The 19,748-nt window shown below is 50.1% G+C and overlaps 1 protein-coding gene across 2 annotated transcripts in view; it reads left to right on the plus strand.

Moving 5' to 3' along the window:
* KAZN (kazrin, periplakin interacting protein) overlaps nt 1-19,642 on the plus strand; it is a 225,562-nt gene extending 205,920 nt beyond the window's left edge. For both annotated transcript variants that reach the window (XM_054647839.2, XM_077190178.1), the window contains 7 exons: nt 7,215-7,406; nt 15,792-15,928; nt 16,310-16,480; nt 16,768-16,957; nt 17,804-17,934; nt 18,187-18,237; nt 18,846-19,642. In XM_054647839.2, coding sequence (XP_054503814.1) covers nt 7,215-7,406; nt 15,792-15,928; nt 16,310-16,480; nt 16,768-16,957; nt 17,804-17,934; nt 18,187-18,237; nt 18,846-19,013 — 1,040 coding nt within the window. In that variant the 3' untranslated portion in view covers nt 19,014-19,642. The remainder of the gene's footprint in view (nt 1-7,214; nt 7,407-15,791; nt 15,929-16,309; nt 16,481-16,767; nt 16,958-17,803; nt 17,935-18,186; nt 18,238-18,845) is intronic.
* Nucleotides 19,643-19,748: the final 106 nt, after the last annotated feature.

Here is a 19,748-nt window from a genome sequence, read left to right on the forward strand (position 1 = left end):
CGCCCGGCCCATTGTCCGGCTGGCCGGGCACGGCGAGGGGCGGCCGCGGGCGGTGCTGCGGGCAGGGCGCTGTGCTGCCCTCACGCAGGTAAGGGGGTCCGCGGGGGCTCCCCGGGAGCGCTCGAAGCTTCCCCTCGCTGGCTTTGTGCTTGCAGCTCGCTTCCTCCCGGCAGAAACGAAACAGCGCCGGGAGCCGGCGGGGCCGCGGGGAGGGTGGCGGTGGCGGTGGCGGTGGCGGTGGTGGCCGTGCTGTCCCCACAGAGGGCCGGCCAGGGGCTCCCCGGAGGGCCGGGAATGCGGCCCCCGGTGCCCCCGCAGTCCAGCCTGGCTCCCGGAGGGGTTGGGGGGTCCCGGGGCTGCCGCGGGGGTCGCAGCCCACAGCCCGTGGCTTTCTGCCGTGTGTGCTGCTGGCAGCCCCCACACGCCCGGCCTGGCCCCCGAGCCGCGCTGCTCACCCTCCTGCCGGCCTGCACAGGGGTTTAATCGGGGTTTTATTTACTTACATCCCCTGTGAGACACCCACCAGCATGTGGGCAGGGCAGAGCGGAGACTGGGACACTGCGTGGGGGAAAGAATCCTTATTTTCCGGGTGGGGAATGCCAGGGCATGGGGGTAACTTGGCAAGCACATCCTGCCCCAGCTGGGTGATGGGGCGTGGGTCAGTGTGTGTGGCTGGGGTCCTGTCCCAGAGCTGTGACCATGCGGGCACAAGCTGCTGCCTAACTCAGGAAATGGTCAGAATGGTGTTTGCAAGGATTTGCTCTCACTGGATGAAAGCTTTACCCTGAAATTCTTATGGATTTTCTGTGGCCAGATATGACTGCTCCCTCCTAGCATTGCAGCAGCAGCACAGGGTGGAAATAAAAGCTTATTTAAAAGTAAGAGATAGGTGTACAAAGCCAGAATTCATTTTATTAATCCAAGAGGCTCTGCTGAGCGCCCTGGTACCCACCTGGGAGGGAGCACTGGGTGTTGACAGCTCCTCTGAGGTCATGGATTGCCTCGGTGCTGCAGAGACTCTGTACTGAGGGATGTGCCTGGGGTGCACAGCAGGGCTGGGCTGAAGTGGTGATTTACAGAAGTCAGGCCCTTGTGCTTATCCCCTTGAGGAGATGATGCTGTGGGGTGGAGAGGGGGCTCATTTCAGCCACTGTGAGTCCATTGTGGTGCCACAGGTGCCAAAGGGAGAGGCTGGATGAATTGGCTTTGCCCCAGCAAGTCCTGGGTTCTCTTACAAATGGTTTGGGTTGGAGGGAACTTAAAGCCCATCTCGTCCCACCCCTGCCATGGGCAGGGACACCTTCCACTATCCCAGGTTGTTCCAAGCCCTGTCCAACCTGGCATCAAACACTTCTGGGGATGGAACAGCCACAGCTTCTCTGGGCAACCTGTGCCAGGGCCTCCCCACCCTCACAGGGAAGAATTTCTTTCTAATATCCCATCTAACTGTGCCCTCTGTCAGTGGGAAGCCATTCCCCCTTGTCTGTCAGTTCAAGACCCTTGTCAGAAGTCCCTCTCCAGCTTTCTGCACCTTTGCAAGAAGGAGGTGCCAAGCTGAGAAGCTACTTAAAAATCAGAGGGGATGAGTTGCTCTTTAAAATACAAACTCAGCTCATCCCTGAGTCTTCAATCTTTATTTTTTTCTAATAAGGTTCTTTATGACCCTTGCATTTCTCATCCTAGGACAGAGGTGTGTGTACATGTATATTTATCCTGCTGATGTTCTGGATAAAAACACACCCTTGACTTGTGCCCAGCAAAGCAAAAACCATCTCACTGTCAAACTCACCAAAGCAGCACAAAATGCAGCTTTCACCTGAGATACTGATTCACCCACACGAGCCTCACCGTTTGTTCTGCATCCATTTTTAATATGTCCCCTCCAAAGGCAGAAATGCGTGTACAGCAATCGTGTCAGCTGAGTTACATGGAAAAAAAAAGGCTTTCAAATGGATGTCTTTAAAGTGATGCCTGTTCCAAGGCCAGTAAAAGGCTTTGCTGCTGCATGGAGGGTTGGTCTGCTGCCCAGAGGAGTCCAAGATGGGATTTGCAGGAGCAGGAGTGGAAACTTCAGCTGCAAAAGCTGTCTGGAGATGTTCACCACAATTTAAAAAAGAAAAAAATCTCCTTGGTGTTGTCTGTTAACACCCATCAGTGGTTGAAGCATAAAGGGTGCAGAATCCAGCAGTGTGATGGAAGTTTAATGTGATCAACTAAAATATAATTAACAGCCAATTATTTCAGTGGGAATGGTAGTTTTCATCAGTTGGTCTGGGAAATGTTTAAATTGCATTCATTTCATCTCTGCCCACTTGCAGCAGGTTTGCAAGGGGCTGGAATGAGTGATGGGGTTTGTTCATGCAAGGCAAAATCTCCTTCTCCTCTGGGTAGTCAGGAATTACAGAAAGCACCCAATTCCCCTCCCCTCCCCCAAAAGAAAAAGGTTAAAAAGAGGAGGGAAAATTTAAAAGGTACAAAAATATTGGGGGAAAAGTGCTGTGGAAGCTTTTTACATTGAGGTTGTTGCATTTAGGAGGCGATTCCTAATGGCAGATTGAACTTTGCACCCTGATATAGTGACATGGCAAGGGTGAACTGCAAAAAAAAGCCTTTAAAAATCTTCTTTTCTCCTGATTGCTTTTGCATCATGCTGGGGGGTGTGTGGAGTCCCTGGTGAGGGGCACTGAGCCCTGGTCCCTGCTAGGGAGGGCTGATGCTCACTGCAAACTCCTCTGCAGCTTCAAGCAGGGGCACAGCTCCATCCAGCTGATAGGGATCACATGGAAACCCTCCCTCAGCCATCTGGATGTGGAAGAAGCAGAGGCTGAAATGAGGTTCCTGAATAATTGACCCCATTTTCCCAGCTATTGGAACTTTTCTGTAACGATCTCTAAGAGCTGCCTGCACGTTTCGGGTCATTTATTTGGGTACTTAAACCTGGCACAGCAGCAGGGGTTTTCTCCCCCCTGTTTTAAAATTAAGCTAAAATTTCCCTTTCAAGCTGAGTCTCTTAATGCAAATTATGCCAATAACAGGGGATTTCTCCATAGGACCCTAGTGAGCAGGAGGTGCTGGAGGGTTTGGAAGGAAGCTTGGAGAAGAGTGATGGGAGCAGATGCTCCATGCCTGGGGGGGAAAAGTGCTTTGAAGGGGGAAAATTGGTGTGATTTGGGTGGGCAGAATACCAGAGGAAGCATTGGAGTGATGGAAATCCTGTACAAAAGTGTCATTACAGGTGTGTGCCCAGAGAATTTGTGTCTGCCCCATCCCTGGAAGTGTCCAAGACCAGGCTGGACAGGGCTTGGAGCATCCTGGGGTAGTGGAAGGTGTCCCTGCCCATGAAACAAGATGAGCTTTAAGCTCCCTTCCAACCCAAACCAGTTTGTGACTCCATGACATTTGCAGGAGCTCTGAGAGGGAGTTGGAAAGAGGGATTTTCCTATCAAACCCTGGCTGCATGGATTGTGCTTTCCAATTTTACATATATATATATATATATATACATATTTAAACTGGATTTGGCTTTGCCATATATATAATAATGTATATGTAGCAAATATAGCTATATCTTGCAAAGCATATTCCTTTTATCTACATATATATGTATATGTCTATCTCAAATTATATGTCTAAAAAGCAAGAAATTTGGATGTATTTGGATGCCTCCATCCTCATCTACTGGTTCATTTTTTTCCCAGGAATAGCCCTTGATGAAGTGGCATGTAAGGAAAGGTGAAAATAAGTTATCAGTGGGAAAAAAAAATATTTAAACTGGATTTGGCTTTGCCATATATATAATAATGTATATGTAGCAAATATAGCTATATATTGCAAAGCATAATCCTTTTTTCTACAAATATATATATCTGTGTGTGTGTGTCTATCTCAAATTATGTGTCTAAAAGAGCAAGAATTTTGGATGTATGGCTGATCAATAATTCAGGTTCTCCATAGGCTTTGGCTTGCAGCCAGCAGCGTGAGGAGCATGGTGCTGCATGTTTCTCTCCAGATTACATCTGTAGCTTCTCATAGATCTCAGATTTTAATCCTTCAGCAGTTTCTGCCTGGATCAGGAGCCGAGTACTAAGTGAGGATGAAATTCCCTTGTTGCCTGTTGAGGAGGAGAGATGCTGTTCCCTTTTTTCAGTGTTTCTAACCTTGAGCATTTTTGGAGAGCTGCACTGGGCAGTGATTGCAGCACCTTGGGCCATACCCAAGCACCCCTCTGGAATTTTTGCTGCAGAATTCCCCCTGGGCTGTCTGTCCTTGGTCTTGTTTCCCCTCTCCCTTTCCCAGATCACTTCCTGCTGTGCAGGGATTTTCTTGGTTCCCACCAAAATGCTGCAATTTGCAGGAATCCATCGGGATCACTCAACCCTGTGCAAGCTGCCCTGCCTCCATCCTCATCTGCTGGTTCATTTTTTTCCAAGGAATAGCCCTTGATGAAGTGGCATGTTAGGAAAGGTGAAAATAAGTTATCAGTGGGAAAAAAAAAAGCCAGTTTGTTGCAGCCAGGGGTATTTTGTGGGGCTGCAGGGGGCTTTCTGTGGCTGGGGAAGGCTCTTGCTGGGCTTTGCACACAAAATACTCCACCATGTGTGAGCCCTTCACATCCTCTCAGGGTTCCCAGAGGCTGGAGGGATCACACTGTGTTCCTCCCATCCCTGGGGAAGATCCTGTTGGCCTTGGCCTCCTCCAGTTCTTGCTTTTTGCACGGATTTCAAGAAATCACTTCGGGCTGCACCGAACCCCCCCAGCCTGGAGCTCAACTGTTCCTCATTAGTGACTTTATTGCTAAATAATTTACAGAATGGGGCCTTGCCAGTTTTCATTGGGGAAGCATTTCAAGTATGTGCAGCAGATTTTCTGCCTTCCTGGCGCAGCTGCCGGGGGGGAGCTGCCTCTCCCTGTGCTGCCGCCAGCGTCACCTCCCCAGCCGGACAGGAAACGGCTCCGAGGAAGAACAAGGAGAAAACCCCTGTGTTCCATGTCCACTTGGTGTCCTCCAGGCTCACTGCTGCTCAGGGGCACTGGGGAAAGGACACAGCCACGGTGGTTTGGAGAGGAAGTGTTGGGGTTTGATTTTTGTTTTGTTTTTCTGGTAACTCTGACGTGGGTGCTGATGGGGGCGTTTTTTTCTCCCCGTGTCCATGATGCCAACTTAAGAGGATGTGTATTGGCATAATTACCAATACAGATGTGGATGTCTCACCCCTGGAAGTGTTCAAGTCCAGGTTGGACTTAGAGCAACTTGGTCTACTGGAAAGTATCCCTGTCTATGGCAGGGAGTGGGACTGGAGGGTCTTTGAGGTGCCTTCCAGTCCAAACCATTCTGTGATTCTATGAAATCAATAAGCCAATTTGGGATGGGAAAGGGCTTTTCTACACCTGTTTTTAAAAGGGAGGGAAAGCAAAGCCAGACTCAGAGGAAGGATTGCAGTGGCACCTGCACAGCCTGAAAGTGTTTTGCAGGATGAGGGTGATGGGTGCAATGTGGAAATAGCAGAAAAGCACTTTATTACACTAAGCAGTCAGTGCAGCTGTAGGAAATGAGGTGCTGGAGCTTTCCTCCAGTGCCTGCTGTGGAGAGGATCCCAGCTGGGTTCTGCCAGGGTGCTCCTGCAGTGTAGCAGCCTGGAGGAGTGAGCAGTGACTGGGTGTAAATCTGCAAAATTCAGGATTTGAGGCTGTGGATGGAAGCATCATCTTCCCTTTCCCAGTCTCACAGTGGTTTTGTTGAGTGTGCCTTGAGCATGTGGGTGGCTGGAGGCAGAGCTGAGATGTGTGGGAGCTCAGGAGGCTCTGTTGGACCCCAGCCCTGTCAGCGGGTGGTTTGGATAGGAAAGTCCTCCTTGTTTCCTTCTTACTATTACTATTACATACTAACATCTATTTTTATTTTTTTAATGCTAAAGCCATCACCCAGTGGAGGCTCCCTGCCTCCTCCTAGTGTCTTTCCATCACATCCATCCCATCCTCCTTCCCCAGTCCCAGGTGGTGCAGGTTTGGGCTGTGCAGTTTTGCCAGCAGGGAGGGGCTGCCCTGTCACTGTCACATTTTCTGTAAAAATCCCCTTGCCCAGGATTCTTCTTCTGGGAAGCTGAGAAGCCTCAGAGAAAAAGGAAAACAATATTATCTCATTTGCTTCTCCTGTGTGTTGCTACTTTGGAATGTGGTTTGGACATTATTTATCCAACATGTGACTGTTCATTGGTTTCATGTGAATTGTTTTTACTTATTGGCCAATTACAGCCCAGCTGTGTTGAGGCTCTGGAAAGAGTCACAAGTTTTTCATTATTATCTTTTAGCCTTCTGTCTGTATCCTTTCTGAATTCTTTACAGAATCCCAGAATGATGAGGTTGGAAGAGACCTCTAAGATCATCGAGTCCAACCTATGCCCCAACATCTCAACCAGGCTATAGCACCAAGTTCCATGTCCAGGCTTTTTTAAACACATCCAGAGATGGTGATTCCACCACCTCCCTGGGAAAAGCATTCCAGTACTTTATTATTCTTTTGGTGAAAAATTTCCTCCTAATATCCAACCTGTACCTTCCCTGACGTAGCTGGAGTCTGTGTCCTCTGGTTCTGTCAGTGCTGCCTGGTGGAAGAGACCAACCCCACCTGTCTGCAACCTCCCTTGAGGAAGTTGTAGAGAGCAATGAGGTCACCTCTGAGCCTCCTCCTCTCCAGGCTGAGCACCCCCAGCTCCCTCAGTGGTTCCTCACAGGGTTTGTGTTCCCAGCCCATCTCCAGCCTCGTTGCCTCCTCTGGATGTGCTCAAGTGTCCCAACATCCTTCCCAAACTGAGGGGCCATAGCTGGACACAGCACTCCAGGTGTGGCCTCACCAGTGCCGAGTACAGGGGCAGAATGAGCTCCCTGCTCCTGCTGGCCACACCATTCCTGACCCAGGCAGGAGCCATTGGCCTTCTTGGCCACCAGGGCACTCTGCTGGCTCGTATTCAACTGGCTGTCAACCAGCACCCAAGTATAGTTTAGTTTATTTAGTTTAGCATTCTTTAATATAATACAGATCATAAAATAATAAATTAGCCTTCTAAGAACATGGAGTCAGATCCATCATTTCCTCCTTTCGATGGGGGCTCAGAAAATCCCAGCAGCATTTCCCCAGGGTTTGGGTTTGCAGCAGGAGCTGGGGCTGTGCCGGACCTGGCTCTCACTTCCTGACATTGTGTCCCTTCTTCCTGCAGCGCTGCTGCGGGAGGAGGTGGCCCAGCTGCAGGAGGAGGTTCACCTGCTCCGGCAAATGAAGGAAATGCTGACCAAGGACCTGGAGGAGACCCACGGCAGCAAGTCCCCAGAGGTGCTCTCGGCCACCGAGCTGAAGGTGCAGCTGGCACAGAAGGAGCAGGAGCTGGCACGTGCCAAGGAGGCTCTGCAGGGTAAGTGTGGGCATTCCAGTTGTGGGTTTTTCTGGGTCTGGATTGAAGGCACTTGAGACAGGAGTTTATGTTCACACTCAGGTGTTTATTATTTCTTATCAGTAAAACAGTCTCACTGCTGGGAGTTCTGCAGCTTTTCATTAGAAGGCACAAAATGGCCACAATCTCTTGGTACAAGGGCTTTTAAGACTAAACTGTCCAATTAAGAACTGACACCTGGATTAGTTTCCCTTTTAACCCAATAACTGATCCCAAAGAGCCCCCAGTGCAGACTTTTCTGCCCAATTACAAAATGCCACCCAAACCCATGGAGAAGGAGGAAGAAGCATGAAGAAGAAACCCAGGACAACACCCTGTGCCCTCCATCTTGCTGCCATCCACAACATACTAAGAACCCCAAAACCTCAATTTCTCACCAAGTGAAACACCTGCACTGCTCTCTAGAATCTATTTCCCACTTTTGTGGGTTCCAGTCTATCTTGAAGTCCGGGAAGCTTTCTCCATGAATGAGGGTCAAAGTCAGGGCACCCCAGAGCAGACAAATAATCCCAGTGCCCTGGGTTTCCACAGGTAATGGCTGCACCTCTCCCCAGCACCCTCAACTTTCAAAATGTTGATTAATGAGGGAAGGAAAAGCCATTCTTTTCACTTGGGCTCTGCAGAGTGCTCCTGCTGGGGGCTGGGTGTCCCTGGGACCCCCCTGCTCTCCTGCCCCAGCAAGGGCTGGTGTGGAGCAATGGGCTGGGCAATGGGATGTGAGGGCTGATGGCAGCGCTGCAAAGGAATTCCTCCACAGCTGTAGAGTAGAGCCAAGGCAGCAGCTGAAATGCAGCTGGTGATGGGGTTTGGGTTGGATTTGAGCCCCTCAGACTTGCAGGAGGGAAGCTGTGAGTTTCCTGGTGACTGCAGGTGGTTTCCTTGGGGTTACCTCCAGGTGACATTCAGGGTCTCCTCCTTCCTTCATGCCTGCCTTTGGGGGGTTTTGTGGCAGCTGGGACTGTGCTCCCCCTTCCTTACCAGCTCAGCAAGTCCTGGGACTGGGGTGTGTGGAGCAAAATACAACATTGCAGCTTTTCTGCTCTAAAACCAAGCTGCCAATAAATCCAGGCAGGATGGTTTGTCAGCTGGAGCCAGGGGATGATCCTGAGCAGGGAAGGCTCTCACTCGTCAAACCCTGGCAGCGCTGTGGCTCTAAATAACATCTGAAATCCCCAGCATACCGAGTGTAACTTGCACTTGTCAGCTCATATTTGAGGATTATGAGGAGAAGCTGTCAAAAGTTTTCAGGCTCAGAGGCTGAGCAGCACGTGGGGAGCTGTGGGGCCTCTGCATCTCCCCCTGTCCAGGATGCTGAGATGCTCCGAGGCGCAGGGAATTGGGCTGAGTCAGTATTTGGGGAAAGGACTTCAGGAAATTTTGTTATCACTCTCTGATGTACAAAAATATCCCTATAAAATCAGCAACAGACAAAATACCTCCAAAATCCTGCCGCTCCCCACACCACCAGTGCAGCCTCAGGCAGCAGGAAATTCTTTGGGTTTATAGAACTGTAATTGGAGGAGAAAAACCTTAATTAGGGAATATTTGCTCCATGTGGATGGGGCAGGGGGGGAAGTGCTGATAAATGCAAAATGCATAAAAGCAGAACTATTATAAAACTAGTTACAAAAAAAAATAAGAGTAAGAAGTCATCTCAGAAGCTTCTGTATGTGCTTCTGTGGAGGATAGTCCAGAGAAAAAGTGAGTTTGGCTTGAAGATTGTGAGTATTTAAGGAATATAATGTTGGGGTTTTATTGGACTTTTATTTGCCAGTATTCAAGCCTCTGAGCTTGGTTTTCCAGGACTTCTCTGCAGGTGTGGTGGCTAGGAAGAGAGAATCTCAGTTGACACTTGGATGGGTATACAGCAAGAAGCTTTTTTCAATTGGTGCTCCTTCCCTGTCCTGCAATATTGAGAAGCTTCTGTGGTTTTGGGAAAGTTGTCCAGGCTGGATCTGGGCTGGAGGCTCTGGGCAGCAGAGCAGGCTTGGCAGCAGTGACTGAGATGGATAACTTGAAAACGAGCTCAGCAGCTGGAGGGGGAAAAAAATCCTTTTTCCTTTCTGTGAAAAATTGTCCAGAGAGAAACGTAGCCAAAAGTGGAGGAAAAACGGCGCCTGGTGGCTGGATCTGCCAGGGGAGATGGAGCTGCTGATGGACACAGTGGGGAAGTCATGGCTCTGAGTGTGGGATAAGGCTGTGCCAGGGGCACAGGGAGCCTTGGCCACACTGTCCTGTAGTTTAGGGGTCTGTGTCAGTTGTGTCCTGCAGCCAGAGCACCTCTCAAGAGCTGCTCCTCCTCCCAGCCTGCATTCCTGCATCCCCAGTCCCACATCATCCTCACCAAAGGCTGCCCCACACCCAGCAGCAGAGGCTGCAGCATCCCCGTGCCTGCAGCAGCCCACGATCCATGGTGGGTCCTGTGGAATGTCATTAGCAGATAAATTATATGGAAATCTGTCATCATTGCTGGCTCTGAGCCTGGAAGTGCAGTGCAGCTGGTTCAGATGGATCTTGGCTTGCTGGGCCGTGCTGCAAAGGGAAGCACAGAGGGTTTGCTGCTCAGGTTTGCTTTTGGGGGCTCCTGCAGTTTTTAAGAGGCTTTACTTTGCACAACCACACAGGGTTTGCTTTGTGATGGTCTCCATGAAGGTGGGTTCATTGTCCTCCTTTGGAGATGCATTTCCAGCCCTTCTCAACAGCGTTTGGCACAGGATAAAGCTGTTAAGCCTGTGCTGCATCTTCCCTGTGCTGTGTAACAAATCCTTGCTGTGCAGGGTAGGGGCAGGGATCTGGCCCAGCACAGGGGGTGCTCTGCAGGAGCAACTCCACCAGTTCCTTTATTCCTGTCAGCATGTGCTTTGTGCATCTTTATTCCACTTTTTTCCTGGGCTAATTCCATCTCTTGCACTTTTTTTATTCCATTAACATCCAATTAAAATCCCATTGTGCTACACCCTACCTCCCTCTCCACTTCTGCCACGGCTGGGACTCTGAATTGTGCTTGCAGCATTTGTGCAGTTATTATTTCCCCCATCCTGGCTGGAAAGGTGTGGATGTGGTCTGGATTTCTGGTGTGGAAATCCCTGATGGGAGAAGTTGCAGACAGCTTTATTACTGCTGGTCCTGCTGTGGGCAGGGACTGTGCCCAAGTGCCTGGGGGACTTGAGGAGCCTCTTGGCTGGGAGACATCCATGAGCATGTGGGCTAATGGCAGAAACCCCATTTCTGGGAAGCTTTATCCAATATGCTGGAGCTTGCCTCTGGGATTATCACACCGAGAGCAAACCTGGTTTCTGTTTTCTTTTTGATGCCAGCCTGGAAACCTCAGGCTGGCTTTCCCTGCTGCTTGGAAAGGCATGAACCAACTTCGTGTCTGCTCCACAAATGAGTTGTAGCCTGGTTTTCTCCTTCTCTCACCTTCAGCTCAAAGCTGTGACTCCCCAGGAATAGTATTTGGGCTGGGGAAAGCATCATGCAGAGATCCACAACACCCTCAACTTGCTGCAGTGAGGGGGTGGGTAGCAAAGAAATGGATGGATGGGTGTCCCAGTGGATAGATGATCCAGAAAATGAGGGTTGCATCAGATGGATGTCCCAGAAGGATGTGTGACCTGGCAGATGGGTGTCCCAGAAGATGGGTGTCCCACTGGCTGGATGTCCTGCCAAATGGATGTCCAGCCATGGACCCAGCCAAGGAAGCCATCTCCACTATAAGGACCTGGATCTCTACACAAAACCTGGTTTTCTCCTTTGGAGACCCACCTGAAGTTTTCAGAAGTTATTGATCACCTCGTTGGCTGCTGGGTCAGGTTTGGAAAGCCCTTGGCTGTTACCAGCTAAACTCCCTGATGGAGAATTGCCTCACCTCACTTTTTCCTGAAATTTGACATTGGGCTCTAATTTCCTGCCTGCTCCATACCTCCACACCCCCAGGAGAGAGTGCTGGCTCTGCCTGACACCACAGAATGTGGATGTTTTCAGCATCAAGATCTTCCTGCTGGTGACAGCTGCACCGGGGACCTCACGTGGCTCTTTAATTGCAAAGCAAGGAGCAGCACTGCCATGCTGATGTTATGGGTTAGTCATGGTGACAATATTGGATTTCATGGCTGCAAGGAAGAAACAGGAGAAATTAAGTCAATGTTAATGGGACAGGATGGGTTTGCACATTCCTGTTGCACGGGGCATCCCTGGGGTTCCGGCCATGCTCCCCAAGGATGCCCTGCCCTGCATTAGAAAATAAGTGTGTGATTCAGTAAGTGAGAAAGTCAGCTCTGATTCTGTTCCTGGCATGAAAATTCACATTGTGTGGGGTGAGAGGAGGACTTGGAAGTGGATGGGAGTCATGGGAAGCTGCTCTTTGGAGTTCAAGGGTGTGCTGCATCTCCTGCCAGTGCCCTGGTGTGTGCCTGGACATTGCTGCCTCATCCCAGGAGTGTGAAACTGGGCAGAGATGCTGCTTCTATGGTTCAAGAGGTAGTTTTTCATCCAATATCACATTATCAAGGCAGTCACACTAATTATTACTCATGTGTCCTCCAAGGGAACCTCTGCTGGATGGTGGGGCCTCCACCTCATAGGCCAGGGACTGGACATCAGTGATCCTTGTGGGTCCCCTCCACATCAGGATGTTGTGTAATTGATATCCCCTTCATCTGACACTATTAATCTCAAAGAGGAAGGGCAGTATTTAGAGCAGCCTCCATCCTGGGGGGAGATGCCTGGGTTTAGGATACAGGAGCTGGAAGCTGTGGGATGGTGAGATCAGACTGGGGCCAGTGGTGGCATTGCTGGGTGGTTCCAGCCCTGCTGCTGTCCCAGACAAGGCTGTGCCTCCCCAGTGGAGCCACTGGATTTTGGCTCCTTACACAGAGCTGGGAATAAAAGGTGCTGAGGGGGTGGATTTTAACTGTTGTGGCTGCAGGAGGAGCCCAGCTCAGAGCTGGTCCTGTCACGTCTGTGCCCATCATTCTTCTCCCAAAGGACTGAGAGAGGATCAAGTGGCAGGAGGTGGGAGCTCAGATAACAACAGGGCAGGGTGACCTGGTGCAGGTGGGGATGGTGGTGGGAGCTGGGGGGGTTCACCCAGCTCATCCCAACCCAGCTCCCCCATCCCTTGATGCCAAGGCTGGGGCTGAGCTGCTGAGTCCAGGGGGGGCTGCTGGGTCCCCCCTCTCCTTCTGCCCTGTGCTTTGGAGGGGAGGAAAATGAATAATGCAAGTAAGAGAAGTACTTTCCACTCATGGGCTGGGTTTAGGATTTCTTGCTTGTTTTCTAGGGTTTATGAAGAGGTCAGAGGTTTGTTCAGAGCCTGCTGTGCCAGTGGGCTGGGGGAGTTTATTTGGACACTTGTGGGGGTTTGGGATATAGAAACCTGGCCCTGGATCATCAGATTAAAGGAAAAAGCCATTTCACCTCCTCAGATGGACACGATAGCCAGGGAAAATCTGCTTTATCCCTCCTTGGCTGGCCATGGATTGCAAAGGCTCGTTTTCCCCGACTGAGTAATTAGCTGGGCTTGTTTGCTAAGGACAAATTAAGCTGCTGCAGCAAGTGGGGCTCGGTCCAGGAGCTGCTGGCAGCCCTCACAGCTCACTTCTGCCTCACTTTTTATTTTTCTCCTGCCTTTTTCAATTAATTTCCTATTAATTTGGCTTGGAATGAACTTCTCAAATGACTGATAAATCTTCTTTAAGCTTAGGAGCTAATCGTTCTTGGAGGAAGGAGAGCAATAGAGGGGAGCAAAAAAAAGTCTGTTAATTTCAGCAAATCTCTCAAATATGAAATGCAGTGAATGGTAAATTGTCCTGTGGGGTTAATAGGAAAAAATCTGCTCTTTCAATACCCAAACCTCATAATCTTCTTGTAATACTGATACACTGGCATAAATATTGGTAAATATTAGTATATCAAAGCATATTCAACCTTGGGATATAGTTACCCTTCTTCTAATAGTACTTCAGAGCATTTTCTTTTTTTTATTGGCAAATGATTAAGTGTTTTCTGTAAATCTTTAAGGGCCATGAACACTGCCACTAATTAAAGGAGTTTGTATGCTATAGGGGACTCACTATTTAATTAAGTTCATTAGGATTCTTTTTGTTGCCTCCAGCATCAGAGATTGGCAAATGTGACTTAAACTTTTATAAGAGCCTCTGACTATCCTTGAGGAAATTAAATTTTACAGATATATAGATACATATGTGTCTGTGAGGTCTGGACCTCACCCCAGTATGGTTCGGTCAATTTATCATTAATTTTTGTTTTTAGGAAGTTTTTGGTTCCTGTGAAAGAATTGGGCAAGGGAAGGTGGTGGTTAAGTAGAGACAGGCAGTGGGAAAGGGCTTTTTCAAAGACTTGGGTGTGGTTGTGATTGTTTTTAGAGGGTTTCTGTAGGAATTTCCTAAGATGGGAATAAAGTAAGGGAAGTCCTGGTGTCGGAAGAGGCCGAGCTGTCCCAGGAGGAGTTGTGTTCATTGAAGTGGGCAAGGAGGACTCCCAAGAGCTGCTTGTCACAGGACAATGTGAATTTTTGCAGCATTTCCTACCTCATTTTCTGGTTTTTGGTGTTCTGATCTATCTCCAGTGCTTACTGGCAGAATAGTTGATCCAAAGGGTTTCATCTCTTGGATTTTAACAGATAAAAATCTCTATAGTCCAAAGCATCTCCCTCTTCCTCCACTATTTAGTCTGATTTTCTCCCTTATCTTTTTCTCCTCTCACCTGCAAACCCCCTCCTTTCCTTACAGTACATTCCAAGTGTTGGATTTACTGTTCATCTTCCCAGTAAGAAATAGTAAAAAAAAAGTAGAGCAAAACCTGTGCACAGAAGTTCACAGCTGAATAAACCTCTTCTGGAGACTGTGGTTGTCACAAGCTGGGGTGGGGTGTGGGAGCTGCACAGAGCTGGACTGGGGGGGGCTGTTTTGATTTTGGGGTCTATCCCAGCACGTGTGCAGGGCTGGGTGATCCCTGCTGTCAGCTAATTCTGACTGAGGGTGCCTGGGAGCTTCACTGCACACAAATAATGGTGCTCTCCCTGCTTACACACAGGTGGAAATGCCTTTGGAGAGTTCCCAGCCTGAGGAGGCTGGGAGCAGAGCTCCCCTGTGCTGGGTGAAGCAAAGGCTCAAAGCCAAGGGTGCCAAAGGTGCATGAAGGAAATTAATTCCCCTTTCAGAGTGCCACAAGTCACAGTTTCCTTGTATTTCTTTCATTGGTGTTATTATCCCCACGTGTTGAGAGGAGCCCAAAGGTTCCTGACGTGCAGTTTAACCCCCAGATGAAATGACTCATTGCAGGGGGCAGAAAACACAGCGTGGGCTGAAGCAGCTGCTGTGATTTCTGTAATCTGATGGAGAAAGGTTGGATGTGTGCATGAAGACAGGTCCCACTCATGATGCTGCATCATCTTCTGGCAGCTTTTGTAGTAGTGTACACAGCCCCTGGTGGCTTTGAGGTGGTTTTGTTTTCTGGAGAGTTTTGGGGGCATTTAGGATTTTTTGAATAACACAAACAACAACTTGCAAGACTCAGTGATTCAATATGATGAGTGCAAGGACAGTCCCTGAGTTAGCAGCACTGCTCAGGGTGGAAAAGCAGGAATATATAATGAAATATTTGTGATCTGATTCCTAAACTGGGATTATTTTGGTTGGGTGGGGTGTATCTGGAGCAGGGAGCCACGGGGAATTTCTGCAGCACTGCCAAGGACCAGGTTCAGTACTGGGTAAAGCACTGATGTACAGAAGTGACCAAAACTCCTCGTCCTACATGAGATTTCTGTAATTCTCCCTGGATTTCCAGCCTTTCACAGCTGTCCCAGGGTCAGTGGTCAGCGAGCATCCCTCACTGGTGCCATGAGGAGGGCAAACATGAAGGTTTTGGGTTCCTCTCAGGGCTGTTGAATCACCCATCACATCCCACATGCCTCTGCTCATCCCCTCATCCCAATACAGCATCCCTGAGCTGGAAGGGGACACTCAGGGAGCCGTGCCCTGGGCTCATGGGAGCTCTCTGGAATCTGCCTCACTGCTAAAAATAAACTGGTTGTGGTTTATTTATCCTGGAAAGAGAGCAGCAGGTTTTCCTGCGCCAGGCCCCGAGGCTGAGGCTGCAGTTTTGCTCCCAAACCTCCTTTTCCAAGTTCTGAGCTGCCCCTTGGAGGATGGGCAGTGATGAGGAGCCACATGATGGGCACTTTGAGGGGTGCAGCGATGAGGGTGAATCGGGCATCTTCTCCCAGCCCAGCCCCCAGAATTCTCATTTTGGTGCTTTTTCCTTGAAAAATAAAAGAGATGGAGCCAAGTGGCTGCCATGCTGGAGTGATCCTCTCTCCCACAGCCATGAAAGCCGACCGCAAGCGCTTGAAGGGGGAGAAGACAGACCTGGTGAGCCAGATGCAGCAGCTGTACGCCACGCTGGAGAGCCGAGAGGAGCAGCTCCGCGACTTCATCCGCAACTACGAGCAGCACAGGAAAGTGAGTGCAGAGCCCACCCCGTGCTCCCGTGGCACAGAGGGCTCAGTGTGAAACCTGGTTTGTAATCTGGCAAAATCCTGCTAAAGACGCAGCTGGGCTCCTGTTGGGGTTGGGATGGACCACAGGAGTTTAAGGTTAAATGGAGGAAAGAGAGCCAGACATGGGGGATTTGATGTAATTTTAACCAGGTGCACAGTGAGCATTTCTTTTTGGGGACCAGTTGCATTCTGGACTCCCCAAAAAGAGTTGATATTCCTGTCAGCACAGAGCTCTTGTGACACCTAAGATACTGCTCGTGGTAGTGTGGTCCCCAATGGGGTTGTGACAGAAGGGTTTTTAGTTTAGATTTCCCCTTCCTGATGGCCACCCCTGTCCCAGCAGGAGAGCGAGGACGCGGTGAAAGCCCTGGCCAAGGAGAAGGATCTCCTGGAGCGGGAGAAGTGGGAGCTGCGGCGGCAGGCCAAGGAGGCCACGGACCACGCCAGCGCCCTCCGCTCCCAGCTCGACCTGAAGGACAACCGCATGAAGGAGCTGGAGGCCGAGCTGGCCATGGTGAGCTGGATCATTTGTACAGATCTCAGTGCTTGCTGCAGTGGTTGCACTACTGCAAAAATGAGAGGAAAATATTCCATCTCTCAAAAGGAGCTTGATATCCTTGGCATGGGGATCACTTAAAAATAAGTTGATATCCCGGGCACAGTTGGGATCTTTGCTTGCCCGGGGGAGGGTGGGTTTGCTGTGAAGTGTGTTGCTGCTTGTTCTGCTGCTCTGGGAGATGTTCACATGGTTTTCCCACTCCACCACCACCACCACCTCAATGTCCTAATGTCCTTCCCCAGGCCAAGCAATCCCTGGCTACGCTGACCAAGGACGTGCCCAAGCGCCATTCCTTGGCCATGCCTGGCGAGACGGTGCTGAATGGCAACCAGGAGTGGGTGATGCAGGCTGACCTCCCGCTGACCGCCGCCATCCGGCAGAGCCAGCAGACCCTCTACCACTCACACCCCCAGCACTCGGCAGACCGGCAAGGTGGGCACCCCTTGGATGGCAAATCCTCAGTGCCAAACCTCTTCTGGGAGGAAAGATGGTCAAAACCACCCCTCCCTGTTGTAGTTTGTTTTTTATACTTTGTAATACTCTGTAATAGCTTTGGTTTTGTATCCCCATATTTTTCCTAAATGGTTTGCCCCAGATTGTACCCCCTCCCTCTACCTGTGTAATCCCTTTCCTTTGCTGAGATCATCCCCAAATCCCCACCCTGGCTCTCTGTCAGTCACTCAGCATCCCATCCCCTCCATCTAGAACTTTCTGTCCAGGACATTAAGTGATTAGCCAGAGGCTGGGGGTCAACCCCCCAAGTGTTTCTCCATACACTGTCCTAAATGTCCATTCCCCAGCATCCATCCCTTAGGGTCACTTACTGGTTAGTAAAATGTTACCTACTTTAGGTTTACACCTCCCTTTAAATGTAACCTTGGCACCTCTCCCAGGACTTTCAGCAGGAGGCCCCTGAGGTGGTAGGGGCTCCCCAGAGCTCCTGGAATATACCTTGGATTAACCCCTGCTAAGAGCCAGCCCCTTCATCTTTTGCTATTGTTCCATTGTACCCCCAGGGATCAGCCTGGCTGCCTTCCCTACCCCCAGGGATCAGCCTGGCTGCCCTCTGTATCCCCCAGGGCACGAGAGAGTGCCCTCCCCACTGTTCACCATCTTGGGGCTGGCTGGGGTTCCCTCAGTGGCACTCAGAGAGACCAGAACAGGTGGCGCCCAACGTGGGGCCCAAACCCACGGCCCTGGGATTAGGAGTTCCATGCTCTTTTGGAAGTGCATCAGAGGTTTGCTGGTGTTAATTCCCGTTCTCCCCCCGCCTTGCAGCGGTCAGAGTGAGCCCCTGCCATTCCCGGCAGCCGTCCATCATCTCCGACGCCTCGGCGGCCGAAGGTGACCGGTCGTCCACTCCGAGTGACATCAACTCACCCCGGCATCGAACGCACTCGCTCTGCAACGTAAGGGCCTGCCTGCTGGGGCTCTGATGCCCTGCCCTGGGGAGATGGGCTCTGGGCATTCTGTGGGCCTCTGCTTCCCAAAACACTGGGAGGCATACTGGGGTTTGGCTGACCTGGAAAGCTGCTGCCCTGGGGTTTATTCCAGCCCAACTCCAGTCCAGCTGCACAAACGCTGCCCTTTGACCTGGGGGTGGAGGATCTTGGGCTGTATCAGGGTTGTTGATTCAATGGATCCATCTCCTTGTGCCATAGGGGGACAGTCCTGGACCGGTACAGAAGAACTTGCACAATCCAATCGTACAGGTAGGGCACAAATCCTCTCAAATCCTGCTTGTGAGACCCCTTTCTGTGCTAGAAAGTACTTGGGGGTGATGGGTCAGAGGCATGACGACTTGGGATGAATGGAAGTCATCCTGAATTGTAAGTCTGGGATGTCTCCTATTCCCATAATTTGCCCCCATAGGGATTCACTGAGCTCAGACTATCACAGTGTTGATTTTTTATATGGTCCAGCCAAAGCATGTTATTCTTCTGTATTTGGCCCTAAAACACTGGGATATTTTTGCAATCCAGACAGATGCTCTGACTATTTATTCCCAGAGTTGGAATCCTGATCCAGTTGAATTAAAGAGGCCAAAATCCTGAGCTGTGGAGAGGGGGCCCAATTACACTGCAAATTCCACCACACAGGTTTCAGGAATGTTATTGTATTTTGGACCAGGATCTTAACATTACTTTGGACCTGGATGAAAATATTTTGTGGGATCTGGCTGAAAATATTTTTTGTGACCTGGATCCAAATTTTTTGGGACTGGGACCACATGGTCCCTCACCCTTGATGTGAGTGAAGGGGAAAACTGGTAAAGGAAAATCTGGATGCCTAAACTTGCGTCTTCTCCTCCTTCCCACAGTCTCTAGAAGACCTGGAAGACCAAAAACGGAAAAAGAAGAAAGAGAAGATGGGCTTTGGCTCCATCTCCAGGGTGTTTGCCCGGGGGAAGCAGCGCAAGTCCCTCGATCCTGGGCTCTTCGACGGGACGGCCCCCGACTACTACATCGAGGAGGACGCGGACTGGTGACGGCGCCAGAGCCTCTCCCGGCCCTGCACATGTACATATCCCCTTCCCACAGCCCGTCCCACCTGTGGACCTGTTACCTGTTGTCTTGGGAGCGATGCAGCTGTGTCGTAACTTCAGTTTTTTCCCTTTTTTTCCGTGGTTTTTTTTTTGTTTTGTTTTTTTCCATCCCGGTAACTCCTTTGTTGTCGCTTCAGTTTGTCCGTTTGGGTTGGGGTTTTTTTTCTTGTTTTGGGAGGGTTTTTTTTGTTCTTTTTTCTTGTTCTTTTGACAAAACTTGAAACTTGAAGGACTGCTGTGTCTCTGTAAATACGAGAAATATTGTGCACTTTGTGCTTGTGATGTCTCTTGTCCGAAACCGCTGTTTTCCGGAGCCCAGCCTGCGGGATGTCCTCGCTTGGGGACAAAGGACCTGCCCAGCTGAGGGATCTTAGAGAGAAAACACACAAAAACAACAAGAAGAAAATCTCCTTCGCTGTGATGTCTTCCTGGCCGAGCCCCGCGGAGGCGACCCGGGCTGGTTGTTACGCCTGCCGGTCTGGAAATAAGTGTTTTAACGTTCCTTTTTAGTTGTTTTAATTTATTTGCACAAACCCAGAGGAGCTATTCTAACTAAATTATTGCAGAAGTTTTGGGATTTTTATATTTTTCCACGTCGGTTGGGATGGGGCGGGGAGGAGGAAGGGGGTGTTTGTACTGTACTGTCCTGGGAAGTTGCTGTTGGGGGAGATTGGGGCT

The sequence above is a fragment of the Agelaius phoeniceus genome, chromosome 24 (assembly GCF_051311805.1).
Source record: "Agelaius phoeniceus isolate bAgePho1 chromosome 24, bAgePho1.hap1, whole genome shotgun sequence".
Taxonomy (NCBI): Eukaryota; Metazoa; Chordata; class Aves; order Passeriformes; family Icteridae; genus Agelaius; species Agelaius phoeniceus.